At 50.7% G+C, this 19,354-nt stretch overlaps 2 protein-coding genes across 3 annotated transcripts in view; one reads left to right on the top strand and one right to left on the bottom strand.

The window, feature by feature from the left end:
* Nucleotides 1–301, bottom strand: part of TMEM63B (transmembrane protein 63B) — a 48,851-nt gene extending 48,550 nt beyond the window's left edge. For both annotated transcript variants that reach the window (XM_080407854.1, XM_080407855.1), the window contains exon 1: nt 177–301. The gene's annotated coding sequence lies outside the window, so the exon portion shown is untranslated. The remainder of the gene's footprint in view (nt 1–176) is intronic.
* Nucleotides 232–10,973, top strand: MRPL14 (mitochondrial ribosomal protein L14). The gene is made up of 3 exons (XM_080407875.1): nt 232–433; nt 7,711–7,804; nt 10,314–10,973. The coding sequence occupies exons 1-3, from the start codon at nt 247–249 to the stop codon at nt 10,678–10,680; spliced, it is 648 nt and encodes a 215-aa protein (XP_080264001.1). The 5' UTR covers nt 232–246; the 3' UTR covers nt 10,681–10,973.
* The last annotated feature ends 8,381 nt before the right edge of the window (nt 10,974–19,354 follow it).

The raw sequence follows: 19,354 nt of genomic DNA, 5'->3' as shown, positions 1-19,354 counted from the left end.
CGCGACGGCCGCGCCGCCCGGCCCGCTCCGCCTCAAGAGGGCCTGAGGTGCGGCCGCTGCCCCCCACCCCGGCAAGCGCTGAGGCGGCAAGGAGCCGCGGCCCCAGGCCCACCTGACCCGGAGGAGCCGCGGCCGTCGTGCCCAGCCACAGCCCCCAGCACCGGCGGCTCGCTTACCCGGTGTCAGGCGCGGACTGGCTCCCCCCAGGCTGCCGCTCCGCTTCGCCCCGCCGGGCCGGGCGCTGCGATGCTGCGCTACGCCGCGCAGAGAGCGAGCGGCGACCGCCCGAGTGGGCTCGGCTCCGTTCGGCAGCGCTCGGGGCGGGGCGCCGGCCGGGCGGGCGGGGCCCTGCGCAGCGGTGGGCGAGGCCCGGCGGCGGTGCTGCGCATGCGCGCGGGCGCTGCGGCCGGAGGGTCCGCGTTTCCCCTCGGAGGTGCGCGGCGGGGGGTGCGGGCCCTGTGCGGGCGGGGGGCGCGGAGGCGGTCCCGAGAGCGGGGGGCAGTGGAGCGGGGTGGGCGGCGGGTGTAGGCAGCCGTGTGGCAGCGGGCGGCCCCGCCCCTGGGCCGCGGTGCCGCCGTCGTGGGGCCTTGGGCCTGCCGGGCGCGGCGGGCCGGGCGGCCTGCGGGCGGCCTGGCCCCGCCGCCGAGCCGGGCCGCTCCCGGGGGTGCTGGCGTTCCCCCGGAGCCGGCGCCGATCCCGCACCGGCCTCTCAGCCGAGCGGCTCGGGGCGCGGGCGGCCTTCTCAGCCTTCCCCGGGTACCGGCCCTGCTGCCCGTGTCTCACGGGGAGCCGTCTGCAGGCGTCAGTGGTCCTCTGCGCACGGGGCCTGAAACGTTTGAACCCTGGGCATGTGTTGCGGCTCTAAAAAGAGTGAAAAACGCTGGCCTGGAGGCGGCATAGGGACTGAGCTGGAAGCAGCATGGCAGATGGTCACGGCATCTTGGGAAAGCGGCTGGGAGCCGGAGCCCGGATTGTGCAGGGCCTCGAGCCCACGTGTCGCTTGCACACAGGGCACTGCAGATGGGGTGGCCGGTGGCATCTTGCCTCTCTGGCAGGCAGCACCCTCTGCCCCCACTGGCCTTCAGCCCCTGCCCTAGCAGTCTGGCCTGGGGGCAGGAGGAAAACACTGGTCTGACAGTCCTGCATGTGTGTCCTTCAGAGCATTTCTTTGCTTCAGGATTCATGCGGGGCTGTACTGCCGGGATGAGGCTTGTGTGGGTATGAGCAGTCATGCAGCAAAGTTAGACCAAAATTCCTGTGTCCTGACAAGCATGGCATTTACTCGTGTGTGTCATGGGGACTCGGGAAGTGTGGGTGCTAGTCTTCCTTTGCTGGTTATTCTCCAAAAAACCTTTGGAGATTCAGTGAGTAAGGAGAGGCATTTTGGGGAGGAAGACAGGATGACAGATTTCTTAAGAGCGTGAAAGTCTTACTCCTTGTAGTAAAAGCAGATGGGCATCCAGCTTTTTTAAAAGCAGGACACAGATGCTCATTTGAGCTGTGTTCACTTGTCTGGTTCAAGAGTTTCTCCAGTCATACCTGGGAGAGTCTAGTTTGGACAGAGAGAAACTGAGTTAAGGGAAGTGTTTGAGTTAGAAGTGAGGCTTATTGCAGCAAAGCTGCAGGTAGCTCTGTCCTGCCTTGCAGCATGAGTATGCCTTTGCAGGTCACGTTTCTCTTAAGCCTGAGTTCTGTCAGTATTGGGCATCCTTTTCTGGTGTAGCTTTATCAGAAAGGCCTGGAGTCACTGTTGTTCTTTGTTCTGTGAACAACCTGTCAGTGGTTACTGACTTCTTTTTTTTAAGGGATGAGCCACAGCTCCCCTCCTCTTCCTTCTTGTTCATGCCCTTCCTGCCACAGCTCCCCCCAGCGTGGTTACTGCTATCTGGTTTGTAATCACACCTTGTTGGTTGGTATTTGGTCACCGGTCACCCAGGTCAGGGCCGGGAAGAGAATCTGGTCTTGTGGCTTGCCACCTATTGTCTTGTTCCTGACACCTCAACACTTTTTGGAAGTAGTAAAGATATATTTGAGAGGTTATAGCAGCATTAAGTTATGGGAGTGTGGGCAGTTCTCTGTATTCACCTGTAATTCCAGAAGGCTGAGACAAGGAGGGACCTTGCTGGGCTCCACCTCCAGCCCCACAGACCATACCAGCGCAGGCCTTCTGGGTGCTTGCTCTGCTCATCCTTTCCTTTGACCTCGCACAGGAAGGTGTCCTCTCTGTAGCTTAATTTCCTGCTGCTGCACTAGGAATAATCCCTCCTGTTTTAGTACAGTGCTGTGAATGTAAATATATAGAATGTTTTAAGGTGCTCAGATACTAGAACGGTAAGAGCCATAAGAGCCTTAGAGTTGGAACCTGGTTATGTAAAATGTCAAAAGTAAGTTTTCATTAAAGATACTCGGCTCTTTTTATCTGCCTTCGGTGATTGTCATCTGGAAAATGAGGTTAGTGTGTTTTGCTGCAAAATTGTTAACACGTACCTGTAATGAGTTTCTGTTGGTAACTTGGATCAATAAATATTCTGTTTAATAGCTAATCCTATTCATAAATGGAATTCGTAAAGGCTTAATTCCTCTGTGTGAATCCTTTGCCTTTCTGGCTGTCATTAAGGTACACAAAGCCCTTAATCACATTGTTTCCTTTATGAGGAGAACTGTGAATGTATTGAGTCCTGTAGTTCACAGTTGGCTCTTGTAGCTCACCCTGACAGACGGTCTATAAATAAACCTGCAGTGGCAGAGTAGGGGTTTAGGTATTTGCATCACATGTAGTATCTTGGATTTATTTCCTGCATTTTAATGATGGATGACAGATGCAGTTGAAATCTTTGTGGTGCCTAGAGCATGTCTGGTTTGGTCTCTTAGAAGAATAAAGGGAATGTTGGCCCCTACTGTTGGACTGTGCAGGTCAGGTTACTACTATTAAAGTGAAGAATATTTTTCTCTTTTGTATGTTTGACAGCAGGCTTTGGGTAGTAGGCCTCAGCATTTTCTTTGTAACATCCATTGGCTTTTCCTGGGGCCTGTTTGTGTGGATGAGTTACTAGCTGAAAGAAGGAAAAGAAATAGCTGAATGGTTGCGGAACTACAGATCTTGGGAATACAGGGAGCAGGTGTCATTTCTGAAACTTGTGATTAAAAAGGAAAGTAATACTGGATTACTAGGTAACAGCACTACTTAAAAGTATGTTTACTCTAGGATGCAGGCACGGTAAGAGCGGCACCTTGACAGTTTTTTAGGGTATACACTGATAAACACTTGGTCAGAGCCATTGCACTGGGCTCTTGAGTGTTCAGACACAGACTTTTTTAGTGCTCCCATGGCTGTGTTAATAGTGCAGATTAATACAGACCATTCTTGTGAAGCACATCAGTATTTCTTCTGAAGTGAAAGAGATTCTTTTCTTGTACAAATATCCTGGTGTTTCTCTGGAGATACTGTCAGAGTGTCAATCTGGGTTGGGGTTGGCAGTGAAAGGAGAAGTCCCTGTCTTGTGTTTTGCCACATTCCCTCGCACCAGCATTCATGCACCTGCAAGATGAGTTGGATCAGGGAACTTACCTAGCTGAAAACTGTGACTAATTTACATTAATGCTAGAGCCAGCATAAGGGAGGTGATGGAAATGTGTGTAGGGGGGGGCACAGGCCTTCCTTTCTTGGTACTGTGTGCCCTGACGTTGGTTGAAAGTGAGTATGTAATCCTGTTGTTCTTATCTGGAAGATGTCCTTGCTTTTTATCAGCTCCCGGAGGTGGTCTACTCATGTGTTTACGTGTTTGATGAAAATACTGTATGTGGCCTGCTTCTGTTATCTGGAATGAAATTTTCCAGAATTCCTCCACTCAAAAACCTCTCAAGATTGCAATAAATATAAGTTAATTCTTTAATCTCAAGGAGAAACATTGAAGGTGGTAGCTGTGGTATGGCACTTGAAAATGGTGCAATGGGTAAATAACTTCCAGAGGTTTGTAACTGGTGAAGAATTTCTTTGTTGTGTGCTGTTGGAATTCAATGTCGGTCTGTTGCATTGAAGGGGGTCAGGCTGAAGGGCCCTTGAGAAGGGACTGTTTGCTGCAGCAGGTTATTGCATGCTCAGGCTTATTCAGTGAAGTAGAAATTGGGTCGTTTTAGTGAATATTTGATTAACAAACTCCTCCCCCCTTTTGGAATCTTACTCCGAACCCTACCTGAGGTCTGTGCTGCAGGTGTGTGGAGCAGAGAGAAGCAAAGCATCTCTATGACTCTGGTTTTAAGAAATTAGTCTCTCTAGCGATGAGATAGAGAGACTGCTAGAATTTACAGGCAGCAGGGTAGGAACTGGGAGAGAGGTTTCTCTGCATGGTTCTTTATTGCTGCTTTGGTGCAGCTACACATGGCTGACATTGTATCGATAGTTGTCTTTGTGTTGGACCTTTTATTTTAGGATCGTGTCTGCCTAAATACTGCTCTTGCCTAGCATGAACAACTTGGAAATTAATCCTGCTTGAGCAGGAGGTTGGACTAGGTGACCTCCAGAAGTCCCTTCCAAGATAATTCCTCAGTCAGGAGTGTATTAGTGGCTAACTACTAAGCAGCATTGGTGTTTTGCCTGTCCAGGGTTTTGCAGGGTGCACTCGTGTATCAGTTGGGCAATACCAACAGCAGAGTTCTGGGAGCTCCTGCAAATTTTCCTGCACTTGAGGGTTATTATGGGGGTACTCCTCCCATACACCTCCAAGCACTGAAACCTGACAGCCTGAGGAGAGCTGCCTCCAGAAGCAAACTTACGTCATGTGTGTTCCCCATGCCCGTGCTAAGCGCAGCCTCCTCTGAGCCTTTTTAAGGTCTACTGGTGTGAGGCAACATTGGCACTGGGAAGGGGAGAGGTGCCTGCTGCACTGTGGCTGATGGCTGTCATTGCTTTATAGCGACTCGTCAACATTGGCACCAACTCAGAGCGTTTGTGTGGCAGCAGCCAACATGAAAAAGAGTGGCCTCTGTGCCCTTTGGAGTTTAGTTTAGTAATTAGCCGCTCCACAGAGGGGAAAAACTGAGGCCAGAGGAGATCACAGCCACAGAGGGAGCAAGTTGGGACTGGATCTGGTTGAGGTGCACCTGGAGATAGGCCCAAACTGTTGGCTAGTTGTTTCTGGAAGGGAGGCTGGCATGTTACGATAGCTGAAGATGTGATTCACCCTTTGTGAACCCACTTGCACCCTTGAATGCTGTACTCCATGCCACAGATGCATTCTTCTCTTCCCTCCACCCTGAACCTTCCTGGTAATTGGAAGCACCCCCCTGTTTACTCAGTTCTTAACAGGATGCTTCATACCAAATAATCAATCATACGAAGTTTCTTAGCTTGTGACACATCTTAATGTGCCGAGGAATAATTCCTAGGAAAGAAGGGGCTACTGAGTCATCTGGAAAAATAAACAGTTCTTGGGTGCTTAATGCTGTTGATGCTTCTGCTGGTAGTTTTGTAACTTCAAACCTTCACTGTTGCCATGGGGTAGAAACAAATGATGACTCCTCTCAGGAGTGGGGAGTGAGTTCAGGGTTTAGGCAGCACTTTAGGACTCTGACATGCAACCTTAAACACATCTAGCTATGCTGGTCCTGATGTTTTTGTCCCTCTGACAGCAGGCAGAGTGTGCACCTGTGCCTGCCCTGCCACAAACCAGCAGACCTCTCCTGTTGGTCTTATGTAGTGGTGAGGATGAGCAGGCCTGTCCTCTCCTGTCACCGAGGCCACCGTGCCTGCCAGGGGAATAGAGACAGGATGACAGTGCCGGCTGGACTCCCCAAAAAGTGTCCAGCAAAGATGGCAAAGAGGCCAACTTGCTGCTGCTGCTTGTTTAGGTTTTCTAGGGGGATCCAAGGCCTTGGTGCGATTCTGGAGGAAGTAGGAGCAATACCCACTGGGTTTGAGTTTCACGCAGGGAAACAGTACACCTGAGCGCAGAACAGGACACAGGCTGGCTTCCTTGCCAACGCAGAGTGTGGGCTTACAGCAAGGCAACGTAGTCGAACTTGCTTAGAAATCCTAGGAGCAGCAAGGCCCAGGTAATTGGATCTTGATTGCCAGCAGCGCTGTAACTACCACAGGGCCTTGTTTTCATCAGGATCACACAGCTAGGTAAGGAGCTGTGACAAAAACACAGCCTTCTTGGAGTCTCCTTTCAGAAAGGGGGCAGTGCAGGGAAGCTCTGAACTCATTTGGAGATCTTCCACCCTACTGAAAAGTGGCGTTGTTTAGCAAATAGACGTAAGCTTTGGCTGTTGCTGTTCTCTTCTAAACCTGCCTGTACGACAGATGAGGTGGTTCACCACGTATCCTGTGCTTTGCTCAGAGAGTGCTGCTACAAAATTGCTGTGGTGCTCATCTCCAGTGCTTCTCATCTTGCTGTCAGGTAACGCTTACTCTCTTGGACAACTGCAGATCCTAAAAATTACATACATCTCCAAGTAAGCAAGCACACTGGGGGAAAATAAAAACAAAAGAGAGAGTGAAGATTTAGCCTGGGCGTTACTTGGTTGTAATAAGAACAGCTGTGGCATTGTCTGTTGGAAGGCACTGTGGGTACTTTTTTCTCCCTAGAGAAGGTAGGTCAGCTTTGTTTTTAAAATAAGAGAATGGCTTTACAGTGTGCCGCTACAGTTAGGTCCTAAGCTCATCAGAACTGGCAACGGGAGATAAGAGGTCTGTTTACTTTAGAAAAGGAGAGAAGCGGAGCATGTGTTGGTTATACTGCCACGGTCTAAGCAAGCAGTGTCCCACAGTGGTAGTTGCAGTCAGATGGAAAGCCTTAGCTCTACCTGAGCCAGCCTGAAAGATGACTGGCTGTCTAAGTAAGTGTTGTTTTCTCCCTTCACTTGGATCTGCCAGCATAGCTGCCTGGGTCATTGCTCCATAACTGGTGTCTGGTAAAGTGATCCAGGTTCAGATAAGGCTTTGCGGTGGCGTGTGCAAGCTGGTCCTCATCAGTCTGACAGAACGAGGTTAAGGAACTGCTGTAGATGCAGTTAGGGAAGAAGGTGTGGTAAACTCGGAGGTTACCCTTGTAACCTCGCTCTGCTGCAGTTGGGGTGGTGGTTCAGTTTGGGTTGAGCGAGCACCGTAAAGTTACAGGGAACTGTTTCTTGTGGGCAGCCTTAATGCGGTGAGTTTGGCAGAGGTATGATGCTGATCTCTAAACACAGGGTGCTGAACTCCTCGTGTATGCTGAGAGGGAGCATGCCCTCACCAGTGGTGCTTTGTCTTGTTTCTTGTCTGGCAAATGGTTTCTTGAAACTGATGCCAATCTGCAGAGTATTTCTGGCTTTTTGCTTGATTTATAGGTAGCATTGGTAGCTTTTACAAGTAACTGTGGTAGCTTTTACTGGTCACTGCAGCCTTTAAACTGATTCACATCTGAAATTCTCAGACCTGCTTGTTGTTACATAATTCACAGTGCATGCAGAAGAGCCCTTACCTCTTTGTGCAAGAAGCTACTGAATCCAGCTTTGTAGTACACGCATCTGAATTATATTGTCTCCTGAATTCGGGTAGGGGTTGTTGATCTGCTTTGTAGCGTGTTGTGGATGCTGTTACCATTCCATGTGCTGTGGATTGCAGTGTTTAAAATGGTGCTGAGGCTCTAGTGTGTGATTCACATAAGGCAAAGGAAGCAAAACAAATTCTGACCATTTTCCGGAGCATAATTCTCTTTTTTTCTTATGCAGAGTGGGTTACCAGAATCCAAATGGCTCTCTTGAATAGACGATTGGGTCTATCCTTAACCCATCTAAGTGGTACAGTGATCCAGCGACATTTCAGGTAATTTTCAAATCTTGCTTTTGCTTTTCGTTTCTTGATAGAGTTTCCTGATTGGAAGAGATGCTGTTAAGTAGGTCAACATAAGTTATGGTATTTGTAATACAAAAATTATAATATAATTCAGTTGTCCCTTCACAGGTTGTAAAGTGAACCCAAACATGCGCAGTTCCCTGGCAGTCTGAACTCTGCATTTTCATATGCGTGTAAGGAGGCTTTTAGGCCTTTGAGGGCAATGCTAGGGCCTGCAAGCAGAAGTTGAAAGTGCTTGTGTTTCTCAGCCAAGTGCAAAAAATTGTCAGCCAGCCCCTGCGGATGCAGAGCCAATTACATGTTTAAAATGATTCCAGAGTTCATTATTTCAGTTATATAGTACAAAAGTAACCTGAAAAATTACTTCCTTGTACCTTAACAGAGTCTATTTTGTTATTTTTCTTTAGGTCCTTGTTCCAGGCTCAAGGCACTTAAAGCTTCTTATGTTCATGGACCTCATTTTACAGTGCCTTGTGCAAAGCTTAGAGCGTAATCCCACAGTACACTTGGTGCAAGTGTGGGGAATCTCTAGCATGTAACTCTTTGAAGGGTCAGGGCTTCAGTTTAAAGGATGAGAATAGCCATTCCCATGACCGTGGTCTAGAGAGGGGCTTAAGACAATGCTCAGGGCTAGGCTGTGTGGTATTCCCAGGAGCTTCTGGAGGAGGTGTCTAAGTCTTACCAGCTTTCTCTGTAAATGGGCTGCATGAGAGCATCAGCCAGTAGACATATAAAGTATATATATACACTGACAATGAGAGGGAGGCAAAGTCCACAGAGGCGTGCAGTGCTACTGCAGGATGTCGCCAGTCTGAATGGGGAAACCTTTCCTTTGCGGTGGGCCCGCTTTGGATGTGGTGGTGTTTTGCTCCACGATTCTGGTAGAAATGAAGAAACAAGGGGAAAGAAAAAGGCCTCCGTGTACAGTTACTCTTGGCTAGTGGTACCTGGGCAATCGCACTTAACAGTTGTTTGGTACTGCTGCGTTGTGGATTTGGTCCTGCCTAGGTTCCCCCTTCTCCTTCCTGTGACAATACTCTTGTCCCTTTCCAGCCTCCTCCCTTCTGCCTTCCCTGTTGTGCAGCTGCAGCCGGCAGGCAAAGGATAGGGAGTGTAGTATACCACAGTTCCTGCCAGGGGATGGGACAGGAGGGGGTGGCTGCTTGCAGAGGTGAGTGACTTTCTGAGAGAGAGGAGGGATGTCTTCTTGTAGGGGAAAGCTGGGGTAGGCTTCTGCTGTGAGAAACAAATCTTGGAAGTCAGCACGACCTCTGGAGCAGTTAGACTAACGCAGACTGACCCAGCCAGCCTTCCCTTACTGTGTGTAAAGATGTCTGCTTCAATTGATGTCCATTCACACCATGTTTGAAAAGCAGGAGATGGCTTGCTCTTCTAGGCGGCATTGCAAATACAGGTCCTTCATCTTCAAGAAGGGCTGATGGTCCCCATTGGCCTTTATTTACTGTACATGCTTCTGCTCTGCAAAACAAAATGGACAGTTAGGTTGACTCCATATGCTGTCTATTTGAGTAGTTCAGCTGACGCCAGCTTTGCATTCCTGCAGCTGTCTGGCCAGCATGTTTCTAGTGCCATACTGCAAAGCAGTTGTTTAGCAGTACAAAGGATCTTCCTGCTTTTCCGATGGTCTGTGTTTGAGCATCCTTTGAAAAGAAGTGACAAATCACTTGCATTTGAGCTTACTGGATAAAAGAATAGCTGTTTCTGTAAGGGAGGTTGAATTGTTTCTGTTTATTCCTGGTGTTCCCAAACATAATCAGAGTCATATCTAACAACTTAGTATTGCACAGTTAATTTTTGTTGTTTCTTACTTCTGATAATCCCACAGAACAAACAGGTACAGAAGAGATGGTGTCTCTCTGGGTTCCTCCCACATGAGGAAGGTGGTGATCTGTTAGATTCTGGGTGGTGGCAGCTTAGCACAGCCACAGCAGGACCTCAGAGGTTTCGCTGAGAGTGGAGTAAGATGGGAGACCCTCATAGACTTTACTGAAAAGAAGATAGTTCAGAAAAGTCCTTATTGCTGGGGACCGTGTACAAGACTGAAAGAGCCCAACTTGAGTCTTAGGTTCCTGTAGGCTGTTTGTAGCAGAAGCAAGCACATTTTTTTACTTATAAATTAAACTTTAATGGAATAACCTGCAGTTACTAAAAAGCCCAGTAAATGCAAGCTGCTCTTCACATCGTCTTTTTGTCATGTTTCAAAGTAGAACAGTTTTGTAGTTTCAAAGTAGAAACATTTCGTGTTTGACATTTAGCGAAGAGTGTGCAAAGTCCAAAGTAGCGTCTGGCTTTCAAAGAGCACATTGAATGCAGTCAGTGTGTCATCCATATGGTAGATATTTGTTGCTGACAACTTCCAAGTGGTTTGTGTAATGTCAAGTTCCTGTGCTGGGTTTGCCCTTGCTCCCCAAGGATTATTGAGGGGATCTATCTCTCATTCTTTCCTGTCTTTTGCTAGTATCACTGGAGCATGCCGAGCAATACAGAAACTCACCCGTGTGCGAGTGGTGGACAACAGTGCCTTGGGGAACACGCCGTACCACAGGCCACCAAAATGTATCCACGTGTATAACAAGACCGGAGTTGGCAAAGTAGGAGATACAATCCTTCTGGCTATCAAAGGAGAAAAGAAGAAGGCTTTAATTGTAGGGCACAAGATGCCTGGCCCCACCATGACACCTAGATTTGATTCCAACAATGTGGTACTGATAGAAGACAACGGAAATCCAATAGGGACTAGAATAAAAACACCAATACCCTGTATCCTGCGGCAGAGAGAAGGAAAGGTCTCCAAAGTGTTGGCCATTGCCCGCAACTTTGTGTGAAAGCTAAGAAAGGTCTCCGGCAATCCTGTTTATATCCTTTCTTACAGTATCTGTTCCATGGTCCTAGAAAATGGTGAAATGTGAAAAAATTGAGGTTCATCAAGAGTCTCTCTTCCCATTTAAGAGTTAGAATCAACTAATTTCTATGTTGAAATACCTTGTTTTTCTCCAAAAGGAGGTTGGTTTATTTCACAGAACATCTGCAGTGTGTTTGGGAAATGGTCCTTTGCTCTTACTGCTCTGGTGGTGTTAATTTTGTCTCTCATCATTAAAATGAGAACATGAAAATCCTTCTTGTTTTGTACCACTTATGCTCTCTTTTCCCTACTTCTGCCTTTTCCAGTTCCTCAGGAGCAAGAGACAAAGCACAGTCCCTGGCCCAATGACACTGGGGTCTGCAAAACAGATTGACATGTAATGGAGTAGGAGAGAGAGACAATGAGTTATTGGTGCCTTGGGCACATTCAATAGAAGGATTAGTTTTTACATTTTTGCCTAAGAAAAGTCTTTAGGAGGAATCAGAATTGGGAGAGCATGATGGCCTTCAACTTCACTGGTGTGTGGTTGCAGAGGGTATGGCAGAGAAGAGGGAAAAAGAGGAGGAAGGGGAGGTGAATGGGGTAGGTTTGAGGTGCAGCGTATGCTCTCCACCTGACCAACCTCAGGAAATCGTGTTCTCTGAGTAGTGCAAAGGCTGTGTTCAGATGTAACGGTCCAGAGAAAGAAGCTTCCTTCTGGACTGCTTTTCGGGACTGTTTCAGACGTGATGTTTGTTGGCGAGACTGGCTGTTGTCCAGCTTCCTAAGCTTGGCACAGTAGTGGGCAAATGCTACTGTATTGATTTCAGGGCCAGCTGTGATCCAGGAGCCAAACAACTGCCTTTATATGGAGCTGAGAAGAGAAACTTGGTGCTCGTGGCAAGTAAAGGGTCATTGGGGCAGAGTGCTCCTTGAAATAGCTGCGCTGGGGAAGAGGGTGCGGGGGATGCAGCCAGCCGGAGTCTGGCCAGCTTCAGGCCCTTCAGCCGATTGCACAGGTCTGGTGGCAGTGGCAGCTGGCTGTACCTTGTCCTTTCACCTCCCCTCCCTGTTGTGCTGGGAAAGCTCTTTACCTTGGCCTTGCATTGCTGTCCCTATGTGAAGGTCTGAAGACCGAAGTGCTGAGCTGTTCCACTTTTTTAACCAGTTAACCCTGACGTGTTATCTGCCCCATGCTCGCCACTGTGGAATCCACCTTGCCCATGGAAGAGGTGAGCCCTGGATCCCCTTGTACTCCATTACTCCAGGTAACGTAGATAAGATGATACTTCAAATTTAAATTCGGTCTCAACATTTAATAGCACTGTCCCACATAGTGAAACTTCCCGGTGAACTGGAGGGGCCCAAGCCTATGTGCTACCCAGTTCTGTGGGAAAGCAGAATCAGCTGCTGCTAGCAGCATGATCCTTGTTTGCTGCTGCCCATGGGCCAGTGGATGTTGGGTCCGTCACTCGGAGCCCTCCTGAGCCCCATGGGCATTGCCTTTAAGCTCTCAGCCTGCTTCCTTCACAGGTGTCTGCCCACTGGCATAGCAGAGAGCGGACGCTTGCCTCGCTGATGTCAGTCTTTCAGTCCCTCTGAGCACAGGTGGCTTCCAGGAGGAACTTTCCATGCTGGGAGGTGATGTTCATGCCATTTTGCTAAGCAGGACGGTGAACAACCTACACGTGTCAATCTCGGCACGTGTGCGGGATGAGTGTGCCGGGCTTGCCACAGCGGGATTGCCTCCGTGGTGCAGGGGCATGGCACAGCCTGACTGCTCAGGCACTATTCACTGCCTGGTTTTTCTCTGGTTGAACTTGCTCCCAAGGCTGGTTTTTTTTTTTGTGATGAGGAGCGCTGTTCTATGAGCGGCTTCTTGTGCTGTCATCAGATAAATCTTCACAGCCCACTTGAGGTGGGATTTTTAGCCATTTCAGAGCTCATCCTGATAGCAGGTTTTCAAGTATTTCAAGTAGAAAAAGGGCGTATGCATTTATGCCACTTAATGGCTCTGCAGCCTTGCTTTAGAAAACCTGCCACAACGTTTGAAAAGTCCCCCAAACCTGATAAACACATAAACAAATACCTTTATATTTTTTTTAATAAACAAATCATAAGTCAGTTGACATGTTCGTCATGGCCTTCCTGCAGACAGAAGGAGCTCGGACTTCCTCGATGGAAATCCTTTTGAGAACAGAAGAGGAAGATGGCTTCCACTAACACAGGGCCAGAAAATACGCTTTGAAATGGCACTTGTACGGGCTATTTCGGCTTTGCGCAAAGGCTGTGGGTGTGGTGCAAGTGGGGTGCATCCCAAGCTGAATACCTCAGTCCCAGCTAGCCTGGTTTATAACTCATCTAAAAGGCTGCTTTACTGTGAGGTTTTTGCTTGGCAACAGCTCCAGCCTTGAAGCATCTCCCAGTAGGACCTGGGGGCCTGCAAACAATCCTTGTTTTTCTTGTCCTGACCATAAGGGCTATGAGTCTCTCATGGGATGCTCAGACCCTGCTGTTTGGATATTAAATATTTCACAGCATATTTGCTAATAACTTTGCAGCGTTTCGCTGGGGAAGAGGTCGTGGGGAGAGGGCACGAGGAAGCGGGCAAGACAATGCAGCATACTTGAGATTAAAATGTGAAGCGATGCTTTATTTCAAGTAAACTGATATGTGGAACTAAATCCTTAACCTCGGAGCTTAATAAGCAGACGTGCAGACAGCTAAGCTAAGCATATCCCATAGAGTGTCTCCTGCAGTTTTTACTCATCCTTCTCTAACGAGGAACGAAGCGTCGGCAGAAATCCCTGGCCCATAGTGACAGCTCTGTGCTTGGCAAATTCCAGGCGCTGCCTGTAGCAGCATCTCTCTGAGGGGACAGGGCCTGGTTCATGGATGAGCCCTTAGCCTGTCCCGCTGACGTTGGCCCTGCCATGGCTGCGGGCTGGTCAGCCCCTGAGCGCCCCGGCACTGCTCCAGCAGCAGAGCCCGCGCAGGCAGGAGCCAATGGATGGTGCTTTGCCGGTGGCCCAGGCTGATGTCTGTTCTCCGGGCTCACTCGTCTTTTCCTTCAAACAGGCCCTGTATTCCAGATCCTCTCTTTTGTTTTGGCACAGGGGATGATACCTGCTTGTTCTCAAGTTCCAGGCTGGCCCCTGCTCTGCTCCAGATGTGCCAGAGCCTTCTGAGCAGCAAGGCAGTAGTGTCCTGGCAGCGGCTGCTGGGTTTCCTGGGCTCTGGCTGTGGCATTCTTCTTTAGGATCTGCCTGAGGCTGAGCTCTCTCCAAATGGGAGGCTTTTCTTTGTGCATCCATCCTGCTAGGGAATCAGGTGTGATTTCCTCTGGGGGTAGCAATTCTTGCAGGTCCTTTTCTTCAACAATGGCTGCAGGCTGGTGGGATGAAGGTCGTTCTGTCCCCTGCTCCCTATTTGTGTTCATTTTTCTGCCATTAACGTGATTTCATATGGTAAATGGAAAAATTTCCCAGTGTGAGACAGTGCTTAGAAGGAATTCTCTCATCTCCTGTGCAGCCTCTGGGGGGGGGGAGCTGCCACCCGCTACAGAGGGGAGGGGAAGCCAAAGGCAGAGCCCTCCCAGGGTCTTCCAGCCCCATTACAAGTGTTCCTCCATGGGCAGCTCCGACTGGCTCCCTGGGCTAGTGTCTTATTTCCATGTATTTGGATATGGCGTTTGTGTCAGATGAAGCTCCTGAGAGGGTGCCTAGTCCCCTGGCTACGGTGGGACTTTGTGCCCAGACATTCTTCCATGGAAACTGGGGGAGAGGGGTCTTTTTTTCAGGAAATCCTGCATGAGTAGGGAGAGATGGCCTTTGGGGAGATGCTTGCCCAGAAGAGACATCCGACGGGGCTCTGATGAGGGCTGGGGTCTGGAAAGAGACAGGCGAGCAAGGGGGATTAGCTGGCCGTGAGAAGGGGTGTCCCCGAAAGGAAGCAGGCGAGACAGATTATTGCAGAGGGATGCAGCGGGTAGCTGATGTCTTCCATCTGCTTGGAGACCGAGGCTGGGAGACAGGCGGCCCCGTCTCGTGGCCCTGTGCCAGCAGGGTGGATGGACCACAGAGCTGGGGAAGGCAGCTCGTGGCTTGGGGGCCGGGAGGAGGGGGAGGATGGGCAAAACCCTGGCCGAACTGGGGCGATGCAGCCAGAGGCCAGACTTCAGTCCAAAGCAAGCGATGGGCAGGGGTGAGGGCAGCAAGCTGCACATCCCAGAGCAGGAGGCTAGATGGCAATGTGGGCATGATGGTGTGCCCAGCAGCCTGTCCCCATGGCCCCCGCAGCACGGCGGGCCCCTAAGCCTGACTGACGTGCTGGAGCTGAAATCTCCCTCGTCAGCACGTTCCCCAGCACGTTCCCCAGCCGCCAGCCCACAGCGGGGCAGCGGAGCCGCAGCTGGCAAGGAGGAGGAAGATGGAAACTTTGGGGTGACCAAGCCTGACCTGGTCCCTTGGGGAAAGACCTGGTGAGAGCCAGGGAGCCCTGACCATGGATGAGCCCGGTTTCCACAGAGGGGTGTTAGGTGGCTGGGGGTGGCACGGTCACATCTAACACCAATCTCGTTTTCGTAAGAGCGAGCTGGGCTAGGAGATGAGTGGAAAAATGGATTTGCAAGTGGTGCTGTGACTAACGCAGGGCTCATAGCTGCTCACGGTGGGGAGAAGAGGGACACGATACCCTGGCCAGCAGTGGGATGCTGGCTTGTGGATGGCAGGGGGCTGCAAAGCCGGGGGCAGGGGTGGGCGGTGGGGAGGTGCAGCCTGGGTCTCTTGGGAAGCCTGGAGCTGGGCCGCTCTCGTGATGCAAAACCACCCCTCAAAATGCATTGAAACTCCCTCCCGGGGCCTTTCACCTAGAGGCAGATGCCAAATCCCCTTCCCTGAGGGAGAGGCTTGCCAAGCCTCAGGCAGTGAGCGGGGTTTGCAGGCTGGACAGCATTTTCCACCCAGGTGCCCATGGAGAGGCAGCGAGAGGACCCTGCTGAGCTCTTCTGATGAGACAAGTGACGACTGTCATCTTTCAGATGTCTGCTTCTCTTCTGGATGTGGCTGTGCTGTTTAAGATCTGCATGACCCAGGGAGAGCAGAGAGGACCGGGAGACAGCTGGACTTGGGGCCTCCCTTGTTTATACTCTGCAGCTACTGTTCAAGATAGACAAGGTCAGGGGCAGGGTGTCCACTAGGGAGACTGTATGGACTGGACAATTGTACTGGGAAATCTGGAGAGGCTGGAGGGCTAAAGAGCCGGAGCGAAGGGAGGAGGCTGGAGCTGGCACCACTGCCAGGGCAGAGCCCCACAGTTGAAGCTTGCGTGGTCGCTGCCCAAAGGGCTCTCCCATGAGTGAGTTAGCACTGACTGCAGCCTTGTGAACTCATTTGCTGAGTGGTTTCTCCCATTCTCCAGCATAAGAAATGTGGTGGTGAACCTAGTCTTAACGCTGTTGCATAAATCACTGGTGGAGCCTCAAGTGAGCTCATGCATGCTGGGCTGGCCAGCTTATCTCAGAAGCTGTCAGGGGTAGAGGATGGGAATTTTCCTAGGCCTGTCACAGATACACCCTCTAACAAGAAAATAAAATTGGAAAGCTCAGGAGTGTCTAGCCTGGAGAGAAGGAAGATTAATGAGGGCTCATGACAGAAGGATAAAAAGAAGGATGTGGAAAAAGCACATCAGGCACATCCATTTACCCTCTCTGAGAGCGCAGTAGAGGAAATGTTCAATCAAACAGGCTGGTGGAGGAAATAAAATCTGATTTTTTTCATTTTTACTTTTATCCAAAACACAAGTTGCCTCATGGAATTCATTGCTCCAGGGCACCAGCAAGCTTTACTGCTTAGTACAGCTCAAAATGATCTTGGACGCTCATCTCCATGCCAGTTAGAGTGAGCATACTCGGTATGAATAGTACACATGCTCTCCCCGAAAGATTGCGGAGTGATGTGCCTTGTTATTGTGGCATAGACGCCAAGACAGGCTGTCACTAGGGCATCTGAAATATGAGCTTGCTTTGAAAATGTCTGAAGGCTGTAAACTCCATGAACTTAATGTGGTTCTTTAAAAATAAACACACAAGCCTCACGATACGACATGGACCAAGGCAGAGCCTCTGAAGCAAATCTGAGGTCACTTGGTGCACAATCGTACCCCAGACCTGGCTCACTCTCTAGCTCAGATGAGCTGCTCTTCATAGTTATGGCCTTGTAGCCCTCGGGCGTGCAGTGTAGGGGCACTGTGGTGAGTATTCCCCAGGACCAAGGCCAGGACACGGTGGTCCCACAGCTGCTCTGTGGTGAGGCTACTCTCTGCTTGCCTGGAGGCATGGTGGAGTGAGCTCTGCCCGTCCCTGCCTGCCGAAGCACGTCCCTGCCTGCCGAAGCACGGCACCTCTGGGAAGGGCTCGGCAGGCATCCTGTCCCAGGTACCGGGGTGCTTCCAGTGGTGACCTACAGCAGCTGTACCCAGGCTGCCTGTGGCGTGTAGGGAGAGGAGGTGAAGCTGCCTTCAGAGCCCACCAGCTGCTCTTTCTGCCAGGATCTACCAGGGCAGGGCAGGAAAAGGAACGAGCCAAGTTTGGCCCACCCCAAGGAAATTCTTATCTCCTACCCCGTGTATAGCAGTCCCACAGTCGGGGCTGTCCTCATGCCAAAACCAAGGGCAATGCTTCGGTGGCCTTCCTGACTGCTGCTCTAAGTCCCCGGTATGAATGTAGATGGTGGCTGACCTTCAGCCCCTGACAGTTCAAACATCCCAGCTATGGTAATGTCACCCTGTGACATCCGCCCCTGGCCAAAGAGGGCCATCACAGAGCTCATAGCCATGGCCATGTGGCCCAGTCTCTGAACCAAACCTCCTCCTCTGATGGGCCCCAGTTGTGACCATTGCATCCCAATGTGGTTTCCTGTGTTAGATGCATCTCTTGGGATTAAAGGATTTGCTGCTCTAGCTTGTGAGGCTGGGGACTAACCCTGGAGAAGGTAAAAATTAACCTTCTTCCCATTTCTGGGACAATATGATTGGAAATCATGGTAGTCCCTTCTCTGCTCTGAAATGAGGAGTGTTTTATGAGTTGAGAGCAGCAGTTGAGCATTCAGGGTGGCATGTACTGCTGGGGAGCATGTTCCACCTCCTGCATCTGGGAGGTAGGAAGAGCTGCTCAGGTGTCCCCTGATGTCCTGGTCCTGCCAAGCCTGGTCCTGCTTCCTCAAACAGGCACCCTATGCTGGGATGGGGCAGGGGGAGATACAGATGCCCAGCCCACGCTGCTGGCCCAGCTGCAGCTCCCTGGAGGCACTGACAACAGCAGACCACTCTTGGTTCACTGGGGACAGCAAAAGCTGAACAAGCCAGAGTGCATTTCTTACCACTGTGCCTCAGGCCATCCCTAGGGAGGCCCTGCCTGGGGCTCCCCAGCTGCTGTTTTGTCCTGACTTTCACACTTTGCCCCATGGACCAGCTGTCTGGGATGCACAGGAGGCTTGAGAAGGTGGTACCCATCTCCAGTGCAGGATGGGCTATTATTTCTGCATGATGAGCTTTTGGGCTTCTGCACTCGATGTGTGTGTGCCTGGAGCAGAGAAGATGGTTGCGTGCTGCCCTTGCTCCTAACCATGTCTATGTTCCTCTTCAAAATAAGGCCCAAGATCCCTGTGTGTGTCTGGAGAGTGGTAGGGAAGGCTCCAGTTCACCGGTGGCACAAAACTCATTGCTCAGAGGGGTAGATAAAGTGAGGAGAGGAGGTGGTAGGATGGTAGATGGTATCTTTGTCCGTGTTTCCTGAGGCTGATGCTTGACTCTTGGCTTTCCTCCAGGAGGCCCTAGATAGCTCTAGGAGGCCTTGAATCTGTGTTTCATGATGCTGACAGCAGTAAATAGCTGGTTTAACCAGCTTCACAAGTCTGCTGCTTTGCCCTGGATGTGCCTCAGCTCTGTGTTGCAGAGGAGGGACAGGTCCCCAGGAGGCCTCACCTGCAGCAAGGTGAGCTGAGGACACATGGACCTCCAGGGCATCGAACCCAGACCCACGGAAGCCATTGGTTTGGTGGCTCAGGTGCTGGGGCAGGGGGAAAGGGAAGCCAGGCCAGCTTCCTGCCTGTGAGAGAGGGTCTCCAAATGCCCACCAGGCTCTGCAGGGCAGGATCCATCCTTCCCCTGCTCCCCGGGCAACCTTTACTGCTGGTGTCTCCACCCAGCATGTTGACAGCAGCCTGCATTGCTGGCAGACTCAATGGCAAAAGGCTCTGTCAACACAGTGGTGGCTGGAAGGTGGTATATTGTATCTCTGCAGAAAGCTGAGCAGACCTTAATACTTTAAAGAACAGAGAAAGGTAGAGTTAATGGGCTGTCCTGTGCAAATTTTGGGCAAAAAACAGAGGCTGGGCTGAGCTCGCTTCTACAGCCTCCAGCTCCCCCTATGTGGGTTGGTTGAAGGTCTGGGAAGAGGGGAAGAGCCCTGAGAGATCCTTGCCAGATGGCATCATATGGGTGGGAGATGGGCTGGAGGGAGGGATGTTGCTAGTCAAGGGGAAATGGGCTGCATAACCTGGGGGGCATACAGCGTGGTTTTGGGGCAGGTGTGGGCTGCTCTGGCACTGTGCAAAGGCTGGGTGCTGCTGAGAAATAGAGGAGGTGCCATCCCAAGAGAC

This window comes from Falco punctatus, assembly GCF_963210335.1.
Source record: "Falco punctatus genome assembly, chromosome: 12".
Classification (NCBI taxonomy): Eukaryota; Metazoa; Chordata; class Aves; order Falconiformes; family Falconidae; genus Falco; species Falco punctatus.
The sequence above is the reverse complement of the archived record's forward strand: the minus strand, read 5'-3'. Positions and strand labels throughout refer to the sequence as shown.

What these genes read in the sequence shown, in the direction of transcription:
- MRPL14 (XM_080407875.1), top strand. Translation starts at nt 247, where the DNA reads ATGCTGCGCTACGCCGCGCAGAGAGCGAGCGGCGACCGCCCGAGTGGG. An exon ending in GTCCGCGTTTCCCCTCGGAG is followed by an intron (nt 434 to 7,710) that starts GTGCGCGGCGGG and finishes TTTCTTATGCAG; the next exon opens with AGTGGGTTACCAGAATCCAA. An exon ending in GTGATCCAGCGACATTTCAG is followed by an intron (nt 7,805 to 10,313) that starts GTAATTTTCAAA and finishes GTCTTTTGCTAG; the next exon opens with TATCACTGGAGCATGCCGAG.